General features: G+C 49.4%; 1 protein-coding gene across 3 annotated transcripts in view; it reads left to right on the forward strand.

Annotated features, from left to right (window-relative positions):
• Window positions 1-14,234, forward strand: part of GLP1R (glucagon like peptide 1 receptor) — a 43,404-nt gene extending 29,170 nt beyond the window's left edge. Inside the window, exons 8-14 of one of the 3 annotated variants that reach the window (XR_004438711.1) lie at window positions 1,182-1,242; window positions 1,811-1,880; window positions 1,965-2,053; window positions 2,414-2,552; window positions 3,593-3,634; window positions 8,853-9,076; window positions 9,165-10,025. Coding sequence is in view for 1 of the 3 variants with exons in the window: in XM_033217045.1 (XP_033072936.1) it covers window positions 1,182-1,242; window positions 1,811-1,880; window positions 1,965-2,053; window positions 2,414-2,552; window positions 3,593-3,634; window positions 8,853-9,020 (569 nt within the window). In the remaining 2 variants the exon portion in view is untranslated. Of the gene's footprint in view, window positions 1-1,181; window positions 1,243-1,810; window positions 1,881-1,964; window positions 2,054-2,413; window positions 2,553-3,592; window positions 3,635-8,852 lie in introns of all 3 variants that reach the window. The other 2 variants (XR_004438712.1, XM_033217045.1) reach the window with 2 other exon arrangements.
• The last annotated feature ends 2,784 nt before the right edge of the window (window positions 14,235-17,018 follow it).

Raw genomic sequence — 17,018 nt, forward strand, 5'->3', positions numbered from 1 at the left:
TGTGGGTCAGGATCTCAGAGAGAAAACTCTCTAGGCAAGAGCATGTGGATTTCCTGAACCACATACACATACAGTAGCTTCCTTCTGGGCATCCCCCACCCCCTGCTGTCCCTTCTCTCTGAGACCTCCTTCCAGGATCAGGGCACTCATAGAGAAGCAGCCAGCTGTCACCAGGGTTGCTGTCATCTCAAGGCTTAACTGGGGATGGAGAATCTACTTCCAAGCTCACTCACGAGGCGGTTGGCAGGAAGACCCAGTTCCTTGCTGGCCGAGGCTGGAGGTCTCCATTTCTTGCTGCAGAGACCTCTATCTAGGCCTTCTGAGTTCTCTCAGCACATGGCAACTGGTTTCCCCCAGAGCAAATGATCAGAGAAAGAGAGGGAGCTTGCAAAACAAGCCACAGTGTCTTTTATAACAATCAGAAGTGACATGGCATCACTTCTGCCAGATGTCATGGGTCACATGAAACAATACTGATACAATGTGGATTAACTGCACGAAAGTAAGAACACAGGTGGTGGGGATCCCTAGGGGTCATCTTAGAGGCCGTCTACCACACAAATCAAGTCTCAGCTGAGTGGAGAGTAGTATTGTTGTAGCTGTTGTTATTGTAGTCCACTGCGGACAGTTAGTTGGTCAGTTGGCATCAAGGACTGGGCTCCTGTCTCCATTCCAGGATTCTGCTGAGCCCTCTTGCAGGTGTACAGGGGTAGGGAACAGATGACTGAAAGGACATCCAGTGCCTGAAGGAGATGACTGAGAGCGGCAATGTGGGCTGAAGCAAGAGAGAAAAAGGGCATCAGAGGATTCCCCTGCGCCTCGCCTCATCCACCATGCTGTCTCCACTGCACAGCCCAGTCCCATTGCTACTTGGGTGTCTGTGACCTGGTGACTCAGCCGGGACTCTCAGGGCAAGTCCTGACAGTGTGCCTGGCACATAGGAGGTGGGGGACTGACGACTGATGAGGACCTCTCTGTAAGGAAGAGTCTGGGAGTCTGCATGGGGCTCCTGCTGCCTCTGTTCTCCCAAGTGCCCAGACAAAACTAGAAAGCATAGTTTGAGGCCAGGCAAAGAGAGAGGCTGGAAATGTGAGGGCCTGGGGCAGGGAGAGGCCTCGGCACGTGGACTGTGGCTCTGGCCTGCCAGCCCCTCTCCCCTTCTGTCTCTCCCTCTCTCTTAGGTGTCCCCCTGCTGTTTGTTGTCCCTTGGGGCATTGTCAAGTACCTCTATGAGGACGAGGGGTGAGTGTCCTGCTCCAAGGGGGTGGATGTGTTCAGGTCGCCATCCTCAAGGTCCATGGGATTCCTTGGTACCTGGGGCACCCATCTGTTGGGAGGATAAAGGTGGGGACCAGGAGCTTAGAATGTGGATTTTGTTCTCTAATCCCTCCCTGCCCCTGCCTGGTCCCAGGATTGTTTGATGACTAACGGTACTGGGTCTATGGGGTACATGGTGCCCTCCTGCAGGTTTTTCTGTAATATCTGTTTATGTGAAACAGTGAAATGTTTGTGTCATTTTGTATATGATTCTGCGAAAACACATGACTGTGTTGGTAGGTCCTTGAAAGCTTGTTTGGGGGCTGTGTGCATCTCTGTGTATGACTGTGTATTTGGACTGTACGTGTGTATTGTGGGGCTGTGCATTGGCAGGGCTCTGTGGGTCTATGGGACTGGTTTTTGGGTGGCTCCTGGGAGCTGTGTGTGTGGCACTCGACATGGCCATGTGCATCAGTGGCCCCTGTGCCCGCACTTGAGCTGGGGATCCTGTGAGTCCTGCTGGATGCATGCATGCATCTCTCTCCCTCCCCAGCTGCTGGACCAGGAACTCCAACATGAACTACTGGCTCATTATCCGGCTGCCCATTCTCTTTGCCATTGGGGTGAGTGATGGTGTCAGGGATGGGAGTGGCAGCTATGATAGGATTGGGCTGGTGCCCCCTGCCAATCCCGGCCCCACCCCGCAGGTGAACTTCCTCATCTTTGTTCGGGTCATCTGCATCGTGGTATCCAAACTGAAGGCCAATCTCATGTGCAAGACAGACATCAAATGCAGGTGATGTAACTGAGCTGAATTTATTGAGGACCCTCAGCAGGTGCCCCTTTCCTTCTAGCAGAGAGAAAGAGAGATCCCGGGATGCTTAGCTTAGAGCCCTACGCTAACCTCTTCTTCCACCCAGGCCTGGCCTGGGACCCCAAACCCTTGCTTTTGCCCTGTCTCTCGGCAGCCCCTGGTCTTCTTGGGGTCTTGACCTCATTATTTCCCTCCAGACAGACTGTCCCAGGGTATTTGGGGTGGGAGAACATCCATGACCCAGATGTCAGGACTTGGTAGGAAGTGGGGAGGGTAGAGAAAGGGGAAAAGAGTCCATGGGAGAGGCCCAGAATGGCTTGAGATCTCCATCTTGCCCCTCAGACTTGCCAAGTCCACGCTGACACTCATCCCCCTGCTGGGGACTCATGAGGTCATCTTTGCCTTTGTGATGGATGAGCATGCCCGGGGCACCCTGCGCTTCATCAAGCTGTTCACGGAGCTCTCCTTTACCTCCTTCCAGGTGACTTCATGGTTGGGGACACTTGCTTGTAAAGTCCTAGAGTAGGGGTGGGACAGACACCAGCCTACATCATGCAGATGGAAAAGGTGGGAAGACAGACCTGGAGGAGTGATCCCTGCCCAAAGTCACCTAGTTGGAGCAGAGCCAGAACTAGTATCCCCAGGTGTCCCAATACCCCGGCCAGTCTTCTCTATAAGCACATGGGACAAGAAACCTTCTTGGATGTAGCTCTGGGTACCCAGCCTGGCATTGCAGCTGCCATCTACTGGGTGACAAGCACCCTGCCAGGTGCTTTACATGCATTTTTGCATGTAAAATGTAAAGGAGTGAACTGCGCACTATGAGGAGTGAATTGCACATTCACTCCTCACGGAACCCAGGAGATGTGCAGGGTTAGCCTCGCTTTGCAGAGGAGCCTCAGAGGTGTTAAAACCAGAGTTACAGTGTCACAGTTTCAAAGAGAAGAACTGATCCTCTCCACTAGCATTAGATGATGCTAAGGGGGTGTAAAAATACAAAAAACTGGTCCCTGCCCCTCACGAATGTCACGAGATGCCTGCACACATGTGGGCTCATGTGTGTGTATTTACATACATGTGCAGACATACAGAGCACAATTCTGGAGCCCTGAGTCTCCTGCGTGAACAGATGGGGCTGGGGTGGGGAATGTTCTCCACGATCAGAGTCATTGTACTTCACTGGATCAGGCCTCCTCAAGGAGAGGTTGGATGTAGGATCTCTACAGCTTCTGGGTAGCTTCTGAGCAGGGTCTCCTGGACCCCACGGCACATGCCTGGGAGATCCATGGGGAGAGGCTAGCTGGGGCCTGTAGCCAGGCCTAGTCAGAGAGGTGCAACTCTGGTGTTCCTTCAGAAAGGAAATGAGAGGGAAGCCACTGTGCCATTCCTGGATCTGCCTGGGCTGCTGGATTTGGGGAGGGGGGTATTGAGGATGGAGTCCCAAGGTGCTTCTGACCAGGGGCCAGTCTTCAGGTCACCACCCTCCTGCTTCCTCCCTCCTGATGTGACTCTTGTCTCTAGGGGCTGATGGTGGCCATCTTGTACTGCTTTGTCAACAATGAGGTAAGCTCTGAGGAGGGACGGTGGGGACCCTGGTGGGTGGGTACCATCGGCCAGTCTGGAGTTGTACAATGGGGACTCCCATCAATCTTGTCAGCTGAAACCCCCTACTCACACCACTGAGGCACTAGGGTTGAGAAGGCATCTTGTTCACAGATTTGGTTTTCTGTGCATGGATCTCTCTCACACATGCACATATACACACACACACATGTAAATGTACAGGCATACCCTAATGGCATGTGACCCTAGGGAAGACCCAGCCTCAGGTTAAGGGAATCCTGAATGACCCTCTTTGCTTGGTGGTGGTGACTGTCACTTACAAAGTGATTCAACACACACATACCCAAGCCACATGGTTGGGGCTTTAATAATCACTGTCTCATTTAATTAGGACCCCCACACCCTGCTAAAAATCTTATTTCATATTCTCATTTTTTTTATACATACATGAGAACACTGAAGATCAGAGAGAGTCAGAAACGTGCCTAGGTTTGGAAATAGTGGCACACATCACTTCTTAGCTTTTTGGCTAAGATGAAGTATGGGAATAGTGGCATGGCAGAGCCAGGATTCAATTAATTCTGCATTAAAGCAGAAAGCACCCCATTCTTCATACACACAGGCAAGAGCCCTGGCTCACTGTGGGGAAGGGGGTGGCTTTCTGGTGCTAGGATGGGAGAAGGGGGTTCTTGTTGGCCCCACACCCTCTCCTGCAAATGGCTGCAGGACAGCAGGCCTCCCTCCCATCCCTGAGATGGTCAGCTCCTGGGAGGAGGGCATGGCTGTGTTCGTGAGCACCTGGAAAAGGCCCCTTCCTCCAAGGTACTCAGCTATGGAGTCCCAGAGCTCAGGGATCTTGGAGTCAGCGCATTAATAGACTTGTCTTTTTCTATGGGTGTGGGGGATGCAGAAAGGACAGTGGGTGGGGACCTGGGTGTTTCAGGGAGCTATGAGATGGCTCAAAGAAGCAATGTGATGTAGCAGAAAAGATGCAAGGATGCAGGCTTTGGCATCTTACTTGGTCTGATCTAGGCCCCATCACTTAATGAGCTGTGTGACTTTGCCTGTTACTTGCCCACTCTGAAACTTAGTTTGCTCATTTACAAAGTTGGGGTAATAATGCCTACCTTTGAGATTCCTGTGAGGATTAAGAAAGTCTGAAAAAGGTGGGAAAGGGGAACAGAGAACAGATCCCTCCTTCAAGGTGGGATGCTGAAGGCCCATCCTAGCTCCTCACAGGTGCTGCTTGGTACGAAGAAACACACACCATTATCTCCAGATGCTCAGTAAGCAATCGCTATTAGATATCAGTATTCAGTGACTCCCAGAGACAGGGGCCTAGATGGAATTTCAGAGGATGCCATGCAGAGAAAATGAGGCTGGGTGAAAGGGAAGGGAGAGGAATGTTCCCCTGTCCCTGAGCCTCCCCCTGCCTCTGCTGAACTGGCTACCCATGGGAAGCATGGCCCTCAGACCTCTAAATGGGAGGGAAACCAAGGTTTCTCAAGTGCTTACTGCATATAAGCTGCTCAAAGTGTCTCATTATATCCAATGCTGTGCAGCAGATGATATCCCCAACTCACAGCTAAGAACGTTAAGGCTCAGCAAAATGAAATGAGTAGCCCTAATTCAATAGCTAGAAGGCAGTAGAGCTAGTGGGCTGTGGTGGGGGCGAGATCCCACTGGGCTGTGGTGGGGGTGAGATCCCGCTTAATGCCTCAGGGCAGCAGGTGCTGGGGAGGTGAAGGTAGGGCCAGGCAAACAGTGGCCCATAAATGGGATTCTGGCTGCTCCCGGGGTGGGTCTCAGAGGACCCAGCAGGCTCAATTTGGAGGGTAGGGCAGGGAAGGAGGGAAGGGCCTCACCCAACAGGCTCTTGACCCACAGGAGGCAGCAAGACACTGCAGCCCTGGTCCTCCTCCACTGCCATATCCTCAAAATGAATTTCTTTAAAACTGATGCAAACAAGGAAGTGCAAAAACCTAAGCTCTGTGGATGGCCTTCCCTCCAGGAATGCTCTCAGCCAGCTGGGAGATGGGCTACCCAGCCCTGAGCTCTGCTGCTTTCCATTCCAGCCCAGTGGTGATGGGGACAAGACAGGGTGGCAGGAATTCCTGTGTAGGGATGAGGAGCAGAGGCCCGTGGGGAGAGACTGAGGCTTCCTGCTGCCACCTTGTCATCTCAGCCCCCCACGTGCCTGTTTCCCACTTCTCTCTCCTCTGACACACTCACCGCAGCACCACCAGCAGACACGTGTGCTTGGTTTCCCCGCCACCATTGCCAAGAGTCTCCCCTGACCCCTGACTCAGCTGCTTCTCCAGATTTCATCCTTCCAAGCCCAGTCATCTCATCACTTCCCTCCTCATGCACTACCTGTGACTGGCCCACCTTTGTAAGGGGATAGTATTTCTTTGCCCTTGGAAAAGAACTTGACCCTGAATCACCAGAGTTGCACCTCTCTGACCAGGCCTGGCTACAGACCCCATGGATCTTCCAGGCTTGTGCCATGGGGTCCAGGAGACCCTGCTCAGAGAACAGGAGAACCTGTCTCCTTTCAGAGCACCGCCCAGTTCCTTTAAACCCACCCTGAGACTCCTCATGCCCTGGCTGCTCCAGGCACAAGGACAGATACATCATTGTCACTGGGCCACAAAAGACACATGTGGCTCTGGGGCTGAGGCCTCTGTCCACAAGAGCTGTTCTGCAGACCCAGGGTTGCCATGGCAATGCCAGATACTTTTGACCTGAGGAGAAAAGATGGCTTGAATATTGGTTCTGTGTGGCTGCCAAGGCCTGCACCACAGGGAGTAGGGACAGGGTGGGGGAGGCCTGAAGGTGGTTTTGCTGTAGCTTGTGCCTGAGAGCCACAGTGAGGTGACTCAGAGCCCTGAGTGCTGGTCCCAGCCCTGCCACTGCTGAGCTGTGTGACCTGGGGCAAGTCATTTTGCCTCCCTTGCCTCTGTCTCCCCAGCTCTAAGTGAAGGTGAATGCGCTTCCCAATTCACCCCAAATCCTGAGGCTGGCGTGGTGCCTGCTGGAAAGGGAGGTCAGGAGGGGTGTGCTGCACTGCAGAGGTCGAGGGCAGGGATGAGGATAAATCCGATGGTGGAGGAGACAGTGTGGTGGCCTAAGTGCCAGCCCAGGTGCTCGGGATCAGTGGTGTTGTCTTTGTGGGTTCATTTTCATAGCTGAGGAACAGAAGCAACCTGATGTGAGATGCTCATCTACTTATGTGTTCGTTCATTTGGCTCATTTAAAACACATGTATTGAGCACCTGCTGTATGCTGGGCACTGTGCTAGGTTCACGGACGGCTGAGATGAGGAAGATGTGGCCCCAGCCCTCGAGGTGCTCCCAGGTGAGGGGGGAGGAGATGGACCAGGGACAAGCAGGACCGCAAGAGCCATGCAGTGGGAGGCCGGAGGGTAGGAGCCGGGCATTGGAATCAGGCCAGATCTAGGTTCAAATCCTGGCTAAGCGACCTGGGGAAATAAACACTCTGCACCTCGGTTTCCTCATCTTTAAATGTGGAGCTGCTTTGCAGGGTCAACGTGAAAGTTAACTAAGATAATCAATGGAAAATGCCGTGCATACAGTAAGTGCCCAATACATATGGTGATTTTTCAAGGACAATTGTGATCACAGGGGTCACAGCAGAGGTTCAGGAAAAGTGCTGAGGGAGATGGGGGCAGAAGGAGACACTGTGTGTCAGCACCCTGAGAAGTCCCGCAGGTGTCCCTGAAACCTCTTTGGTCTCTGAGGTGGTTTCCCGGGGGTGTGCCTCAGTTTACCATCTTTTCCCCCTTCTCCAGTGGAAAGGCTATGAAACAAGCCTGGCCTCCCCGCAACTGCACAAGTGGGGTCCACCACTAGACTCAGGGCCTCCATCCCAGCTGTCAGCATATGCTCCCTTCACAAAGGCTGAGCCGGGCAGGGAGCTGGCATACAACAGGGTCCTGTAGGTGGTGACTGCTCAGCCTCCTTCCCTCCCCCACTCAGGCTTGGGTTCCTGACGCTGCATGGGACACTGGCGTCATCCTGGCAGGCAGCCTCTGGGCCACCTCAACTCTACTCAGTGCAGAAAATGTTCTTTTAAGGGATGGCATGCAGCCATACCAGGCGTCTTGATGGGCAGAGCTGGATGGATGACAAAGGAGGAGGAGAGGAGGGTTGTTTGCACAGGGGCTGGTGGGGCGATTGGCCCCTTATCCACAGCCACTGGCAGCAGGCCGTCTTGGTGACTAGGCCCAAAGGGAAGGGCCCAGACCCCAGACACTCCAGTGTGGGAAGGGTAGGGACTTCAAAGAAGCTCTGGAAAGCAAATTTATGGGAAGATCACCCGGAAGAGCAGTCTAGACCCCCCAAGACTAGCTTTTCAGGTTCCAGCTGGGCCTCTTCAGGGACCAGAATCACTGGCCACCACAGGGAGCCACAGCATTGCCACAAACCCTCAAGGGATGGGGGCTCCACAGCGTTACTTGGATTTGTCTCTTTCTGCCCCAGCAATCTGGTCCCCAAGCATCCGCCCTCCTGAGAGGCTTTTCCTGATGGGGAGGCCAGAGTCCCGCACAACAGGGATCCTGGCTGACTGACCTCCCTGGGCTGCACCCCCATGGTCACTGCAGAGTCTCTCTGGATGGCATCAATTGCGAAGCCTCATTGGCTGCCCCTTCCTCCCTGCTGTTGCTCGTCTCAGCTGCATTCCTTCCTTCCCTCCCTCCTCCTCTGTGAGGTGCTGGGACCTGGAGAGAAGCCCTTAGGGAGTTTAGAAGGGTCTGCTGTAGACACCAGGAAGGCTGGGAGTTGCTGTCCCCGTTCCCAATCATCCAAGCTGAAATTGGGATGTGCACTGTAAAGACAGAGTCTCTCTTCTCTCTCCCATCTCCTGTCTCCCTGCGTTTCACCCTCCCTCTCATTCTCTTCCGTTAAATAATACTGTGATGGATTGTAAAAGGTACTTAGCTGAATCACAGAGTTTAGAGATGGAAAAGACCAATTAGGTCATCAAGCCGACCTCTCTCCTGAGGAGATGCAGAAAATAGGAGACAACAATAAACAATTTTATTGGGATATTAATTTAGGTGCCCAAAGGCCTTGACTTGTGTCTCTTAATATAATGCAGTGGATTTCTTCCCTTCCCGGCTAATGTAATAGTGGGGCCATTTTGTGAGCAGTTGGTTTGCAGGATGGCTTTTGTTTCCCTCCTTTTCCTATGGAAGGTCCAGCTGGAGTTTCGGAAGAGCTGGGAGCGCTGGCGGCTTGAGCACTTGCACATCCAGAGGGACAGCAGCATGAAGCCCCTCAAATGTCCCACCAGCAGCCTGAGCAGTGGGGCCACGGCGGGCAGCAGCATGTACACAGCCACTTGCCAGGCCTCCTGCAGCTGAGACTCCAGCGCCTGCCATCTCTGGGGTTCTTGCTGCAGGCCGGGTGGCCAATTCAGGTGGGAGAGACACTCCCAGGGACAGGGGAAGGAAGGGACACACACACACACACACATACATCCTGCTTTCCCTCCCCAAACCCATCAGACAGGTAAATGGGCAGTGCCTCCTGGGACCATGGACACATCTTTTCCTAGGAGAAGCAGCCTCCTAATTTGATCACAGTGGCGAGAGGAGAGGAAAAACGATCGCTGTGAAAATGAGGAGGATTTCTTCTCATGAAGCCAAAGGCCCTTGGGGTTCCCCCAGACAGAGCTGCAAATCAACCCCAGACTCAAACTCAAGGTCAATGGCTTATTAGTGAAACTGGGGCTTGCAAGAGGAGGTGGTTCGGAAAGTGGCTCTTCTGACCTCAGCCAAACACGGAGCAGGAGTGACGGGAGTCTCCTCTGCTTTCACCACTTGGGGTCACCACCCTCCCCTGTCTTCTCTCAAAGGGAAGCTGTTTGTATGTCTGGGTTGCTTATTTCCCTCGTCTTGCCCCCTCATCTCACTGCCCAGTTTTCTTTGGGCCAGTGCCAGCAGCCGTTTCTGGAAACGGCTGTAGGTGGTGTTGAGAATGAGCATTGAGAAGGTGCCCGCTTCTCCTCCAGGTATTTGAGTTGTTTTGGTGCCTGCCTCTGCCATGCCCAGAGAATCAGGGCAGCCTTGCCACCGGGGAGCCCAGCCCTGGAGTATGAGCTCCCAAGTCTGTTTTAAAGACGCTCAAGAATCCTCTGGGTTTCATCTAGGGACACGTTAGGAATGTCCAGACTGTGGGTGCAGATTATCTGCCACTTCCAGGAGCCCAGAGGGCCAAGAGAGACATTGCCTCCACCTCTCCTTGAAAATACATTATCTGTGACCACACGCTGTCTCTTGAGTGGGAATTTGGATACACTCTCTAGAGCTTTAGGGGATGTGACCATGAAGAGACTCTCTTAGAGAAACCAATAGTGCCCATGATCACCATGGAGGCAGGCTCCCCCGCTTTTGAAATTCCCCCACTTGGGAGCTTGTATATACTTCATTCACTTTTCTTTATTGCTGTGAACAGTCTGTGTGCGCAAATGGACAATTCCGATTTCTCCCATCTAGTGGAAACGAGCGGAATCATGGCTGTTGTGGTGGTGTTTGGGAGAGTGCAGTAGTAATTGATTTGACCCACTCACACTTGGAGCTAATTAAGGTTTGCCCTGCCTGCAGCCTTCCCCACAAATAATGAACAGCAGAAAGGCTGGGTGGGGAAACCTACCAATTCTGTCCCCAGCCACGGTGAGGAAGCCCCAAGCCATGGTGACACACAGCAGCACTGCAGATACCCAGACAGACAGCCATCCTAGAGAGGCTGGCAAGCAGTTCGTGGCTGCAAAGGAAGCTTCTAGAGCAAGAGAGAGCTCGCCCTTAGGCGTCAGGACCTCCGGGGAGAGCAGAGGGTTCCGACGGATTCCTTTATGAGTCGGTCTCTCCCTCCCTTTTAAATGGTGGGAACCCTCCCCCAAACCTTACCCCAGACACATTCTCCTGTGCCCCTCAGAGAGGCATGTGATGTGCAAGGAAAATACTAGGATATAAAACACATCAAGCAGAAAATTTCTTATACTTCAGCTTCAGTGAAGTGTTGTCTATGTTAATAGGGAAGCTGAACCTCGGGCTAAAGAAAGGAATTGTGTGGATGGCTGCCTTGACTGAGACAATATGGGGAGGGGGGCATTTCTGCTTCCCCAGAACAAGGGCAGGCTTCCCAGTGGCACCCCTTATTTGCTGTCTCTTCATGAGGGTGGGCACCAGTGGGCTGATGTGGGGCACAGTTCTGGGCAAGTGTTTAAGTTTTGGACAAACTGAGGATTTTGAGAATGATTATTACATTACACAGCAACAAAGAAACAGATTGATATAATCTGTGTGAAATAAATTGCTGAGGAGAGGGATTGTAGGGAAGAAATCGCTCAGTTAGGCACCTGGGAAGCTCAAATCATTTAGTTTAAACTGTAAGTAGAGTTGTCTTCCCAACTGGAACTGGTGATTCCTGATTTCAGAAGGCTCGTCAGACCCCCACACCCAAGCCTTTTAACACGGAGAAAGTTTGTCCTTCATGAATACATACAAGATATCGAACTGAAGAAATATTTTCTTTGCTCCAACCCCCACTCCCCATGCCTCCCGAAGCTATTAATAGTCATTCAAATGGCACTGCACTCTTTCCAAGCGCTCCTAAGCTAAATATGGCTCCAACAGGTCTGGGAACTATCGAATGCAATGTACTCTGAAATTCCACCAGCTGTTTACATGCCTGATGCCTAATGCCATACGCCTGGAGCTTGCTGAGAACTCTCTTGGCTGCCTCTGTCCTGGGATACTATTGCTGACCAGCAGGGTGTAGGTGCTGCTTTTGTTTGAGCTTTGCAGCCACAAGGTCTGATGGCTGTTGTCAACAGCAGTTGACTTCAGCACTCTGGCCAGCTTCCTCAAACTTGTTTGAGGCTTGCATTTCGTCAACTTTTCTTTGCCATTTCAGTCTTTCAAGCAGCCGAATTACAGAACTGAAACAAACCACTTACATTGCAAAGTTCCTTCCCTTTAAAATGAGTTTCTGCATTTCAGGGATGATTTCTGATGGTCTTAGTATGCCTCATGCTGTAGACCACATCGTTGGAGCTCTGGGAGACTCTGAGCAGAGAAAGACCTTGGTGATCTCCCCTGGCTCGATCTATAGGATTGAGGAATGAGGCTTGCAGAGGTGGCTTGCCCAAGGTCACAACACCAGAGGGTGGTTGAGCTGGGCCAGGACCCAGAGAAGCCCTTGTCTCTCAGTCTAGTGAGGTCTCTGGGAAGGATAGGTGAAAACTATAAATAGCTGTTCAAGATACTCTAAGTAAAAGTCAGTGGTGTTATCTGGAATTTCTGCTGAAGAGGAAACACAGCAGCAAAGGTAGACTCATCAGATGGTGAAAGTGTCATCTCCTTTGTAATTTATACCGGTGAGATGAGGGGAAGGATGTGCTTTCCTATTTTTACTCTGGTACTTCATTCATCCTTGTCTTAAACTTGAGAAATGAAATGCATCAGGGCACACATATGCATAGAAACAGCACGTGAGTCATTTTGGATAGCAATTCCAGCACTCTTTTAATGGATTGGCTTAATTTTTTTTTTTCTGATGCCTCTGTGTTTGAAAAGTTGTATTGATAGCCACACAGAGTGTACTAAAATAGCCTAAAAGGTCTTTACCTTTTTAGAACTCTCTGAATTTGGAGACAGCTAGCAAATGGCAACTGTAGTCTAGCAAAGATGGCACAGCACCACAAAGGGCAAATAGAGTCAACTCCCACCCATGCTCTGAAGGTCTTGGCCACTCTCATCAGGGTTGGCTGTGTTCTATCCAGCAGCTCACAGTCAGGAGACCTCCCCTCCTCAGTCCCTCCCATTTCTTTCTTCCGCAAGGAAAGAACATTGTGTGTGGGTGTGTGTGGGTGTATGTGTGTGCATGTGTGTGTGCGTGTTTCTTCTGTGCATAGCAGCATAAAGTTAGGAGATGATGACTCTAGAATCATCACACCCGCTATGCAGGTCATAGGACGGCACACCCGAGGCTAGGAGTCTAAGTGGTAGATGCTTCCTTTCCATGCGCAGACAGGGCTCCCATTATTTGCTAATGCCTGCGACGTGCTCAGGGAAGGCAAAATCTATTCCAAAGGTTTATTTTCCCTCTGTTGAACTGATTCTAATCTACAGTGCTGATCCTACTTTGGGGTCCTATGAGGCAAACTATAAAAATTCTCAAATAAAATACAAAGGCGTAGTCTGCTAAGACACCTGTGTGAATGACATGCTAAACATTCAGCAGAAACCAATTAGGATCAACTTTTTGTGGCTGGAGTGAGTTCCCCTGGGAAAGAAAATAGCCCGAGTGACAAATTTATGCCAATCACATTACCATGCCCCTACACTGTTACCTGCTGGCCCAAATCAGCTCTCTGGGTCTGCAGAGGGCCGAGATAGGAAGCGTTATCAAGCAGTATAATTTTAAACACTTTATTTAGTGCCACAGTGTGTCTGCAATATCTATAACTACTTCTGCTCTGTCAATGAATACAGACTGGCAGGAAGCAGATAAGCATAATTGTTTTCCAATAATTCCCCAAGCCTCTTGGACTCTCTCTCTATATATATGTGTGTGGTGTGTGTGTGTGTGTGTGTGTGTGTATCTGAATCCCTCAGAGGAGAGAGTTTTCTCTCTTCTTTGGCCATTTTAGTCTGTTTTCTAGGACCTTGTTAGCAGTGGCTCCATTTTTCCCCTGATGCATCCAACTTCCCTCCCTGCACTCCTCCTCCCCGACTGCTGCCTCAGGAAGAGGCGACCCTGCTGGCCATACTGTGAATGCTGTTCTTTCAGCTGTGACCAATTTGGGGGTGCAACTGAGAGTGAGGGGCTGTCAGGATTGAAAAGGATGCACCTCATCTACATTTGAATACAATGAGGAGTGGGGCAGCCACTGGCTTGGATCCTAACTTACATTGGGTGATGCAACCTTTCCGATGGGGCCTGCCAAGCTCTCAGTAATTAGCCAGCCTAGACAATGTAGCATGACTAATTATTGCTGTGTCAAAGCAATTTAGGACAAGAAAAACATATCTAAATGAGAATGTTTAGATGTAGTGAGAAAAGACCTCTCACTACAGTTTGGAACGTATAAAAAGTTGAGTTCTTTACAGGGGAGCCAATGGGAGCATTGAGGGAAGGGCAAAATTCACCCCAGCCAGCCAGTGCTTGATCTTGCCAAACAGTTCACACTTTACCTCCAAACCTGCAGTTCTAAGCTCCTCCCACTAAAATAATCATCACATCCTCAAAGCAGACAAACTCCAGCATCCCATCGGTTCTGGAGGGATTTGATGCAGACCTTTAAATGCACCAACAGAGAGGTAAGCCAAGCTCTCAGGAGGGACCAAGCTAGATTTCTACCTTCAGTGCTCTTGGGGGGATGTTTGCTCTTCATGAATGTTTAAACAAGATCATTTCCATGTGATTTCCTAATGTATAAATTCCTGCAAAATATGACCAGCTTCTATAGGTGGCAAATGTGTAGGTCATATAATTCCTTGTACAGATGTGAATGGATGCAGGCTCTTTCCTAATTTGCTTTGTAAGTCAAATAAAAGTCTGTCTCTACTGTCTCTCTTGCTCTTCCTTTGTGAGAGGAGGCTTTCTGCAATGTCAATCCAGGTGACTCACGGTGCAGTGGGAAAACACAAAAGACGCCGTTTCCAGCCCAAGGAAAAAAAAACCCTGCTCATTACTCATACTGTGATTTTCATCTTCAAAGCACTCACCAAGTACTAATTTATCTATCGCAGCCTTTATGCAGGGACTGCAATGTCATTTAATTAGAAAAGTTGGGTGGTCGAGTGGCTTAAACAATGACTGACGGCCAAATGGATGTGTATTTTAATTCCGCTCATTCATTCGATCTCTCCTGTCTAAATGAACTCAGTCCATTAAATCCATTTTTAAAAAAGCCATAAATGCATAAGCTTTGTTTGCAAAGCAGCCACAGAATTTGAATGGAACTGCTGTTTAGAGATTCATCTTCAGAAAAATGAACTTTTCTCCAATTTAAATAATTACTCACTCTCCAGATTTGCAATTCACTCTTATAGAAAGGCAGAGGAATTGCAGATTCCCCTAATTCCCCCATGATTTCAGTTACACCTATTTGAAGGTCAGTGTACTTACCTCAAAGTATCTTTAAACATCCGCTTTTTAGACAAGCTGTGGTAATTGTCCCTTTCAAACATAAGAATAATTCTTACCCTAAGAGCAAGTTATACCTATAACCAACTCCTGATAGTGGCAGGTGGAACATCTGCATTTGTTTCTCTGCACCCATCCTGTTTTTGACTTAATTCCCACCCCTACTGATATTCTCACATTTCTGTGCTCTTCCCCTTCCACTTAGCAGGACCAAAATAGAGGTTTTTATCCCCTCCCCACCTTCCAGGAAAACATCCACCCAAACCAATTAATGACCACCACATTTCTAGGTAGCTATTACAAATAATATAAATCAGGTAGAAGTGCACCTTCTTTCTCTGAGATTGCACTGTGGCTTAATAAGGGCTTGACCTCAGCCTAAAGAAAGGGGGTTGGGGAGCTGTTCTGAGGCCTAGCCACTGGGGAGACAAATCAGAATTCTTGGCCTCCAGACTCATTCATGTTCACATGCAATACAAAGCCATATTCTAGTGACTACTGCCCCCAGATGGGGAGGACTGAGTTCCACATAGAGTTTGTGAAGGATCTCACTCACATGCCATTGCATATCAGCATTTTCAAGGTTTGAGAACTCCTGTCCCCTTCCCTCATTATCCTCTCAAAACCCTGTGCCATGAACATATGGCAGTTCAGTCTCTTTCAATCTCTGTCTCTGTCTCTTCCTCCGTCTTTCCTTTCTTCCTTTCTCCCTCCTTCCCTACCCATACTCCCAACACATACACACAAAGAGAAAGACTGAAAACAGTGAGGGAAGTAGAGAAATAGTTGGTGGGGCAGAGAGGGAGGGCTGAAAACCAGCAGCACAAGCTGGACTAGATGACAAATGTAGACAGATGGTTGGAGAAGATGGGAACAGAGATCCAATATTGTGTGACTACAAGGAAGGAGTCAAACTGAGTATCCCCAAGGTGGGAAGGGTAGGTGAGGAAGAGAAGATGAAGAGGCCAGAACATAAGTAGATAAAGAAAAAAGAAAAATAGTAGACTGTTTAAATGTGAAAAAGGGCTGTAGTGAAAGAGGGGAGGAAATTGCAGAGGAGGAAAAAAGAATGAGAATTACAAGTGGCAAGTGACAAGGAACTAGGTTAGGAACCCTATCTCCAGTCAGCATTATTAACTCCATCTTCCATAAATCTGAGCTCCTTCCCTGTAGCTTTCTCTAATCCTAAGCAGTGATATTTTCTTTTATACAAAAGCTCATTTTAACTAACACAATGATTTTGGAAAGAGAAAAAGACCTGTGGCCTAGAGTGAATCCAAGGAGACTTTTATTTTTTTCGCACTGACACTGGGCACCAATGTGAGAATGAATTACTATGGCTCCCCCTCATGTAGGACGAATAGACCTTAGAATTTATTTGTGGTACAACCTCCAACTACAAACAAAATCAATAGCTGAGAATTACAAACACTGGGTAGTCCCATGCCAAGAGATGGATTGCCTTAGAGCTAATGCAGGCTGGTAACACCCAGAGGCGATTAGCAGGTTTTTTGTTTGTTTGTTTTTTTTAACTTTCCAAATCTTTAGGGTGAAAGAGCAAGGACTTGAGGCAGTAAATGATATTTACACAAAACTTTTTTTAACGCCGATGACCTAAGGTGGCATTAGAAACACACTTGGCAACTACACAAACTAAATAGTGACAACAAAAAGGCCATGGTTACTTTACTCTTTAGCTCCAATCTTTGACAATCTGTAACCATTATATACATTTCTGGCTGAAAAAATAAAAGGTGTTTTACCACCATATTTTTGCCCTCCAGAACCCTTCTGAACCTTCAAAATTCCTAGGAAATTGAATTTACAGCTTTAATAAACCCCACTGCTACCCATCAATTAGATGCTACTTGACAATAAAACCATCCTCAAGCTTTTTCATCAAATCCTGGTGTTAACATCAAATCCTGGTGTCAAAAGTAGAGACTAGAGAACCCAAACCAGAGACACACACCAAAGCAAAGACATTTCCCCCTAGTTAAGTTAAATCAATGTCTTCCAATGGCATCCTTTGGAAAGGTACAGTTAAAAACACAGACGAAGGCTGGACACAGTGGCTCATTCCTGTAATCCCAGCACTTTGGGAGGCTGAGGCAGGCGGATCATGAGGTCAAGAGATCGAGACCATCCTGGCGAACATAGTGAAAACCCGTGTCTGCTAAAAATACAAAAATTAGCTGGGCATGGTG

This window comes from Trachypithecus francoisi, unplaced genomic scaffold, assembly GCF_009764315.1.
Source record: "Trachypithecus francoisi isolate TF-2019V2 unplaced genomic scaffold, Tfra_2.0 Lachesis_group10, whole genome shotgun sequence".
Taxonomy (NCBI): domain Eukaryota; kingdom Metazoa; phylum Chordata; class Mammalia; order Primates; family Cercopithecidae; genus Trachypithecus; species Trachypithecus francoisi.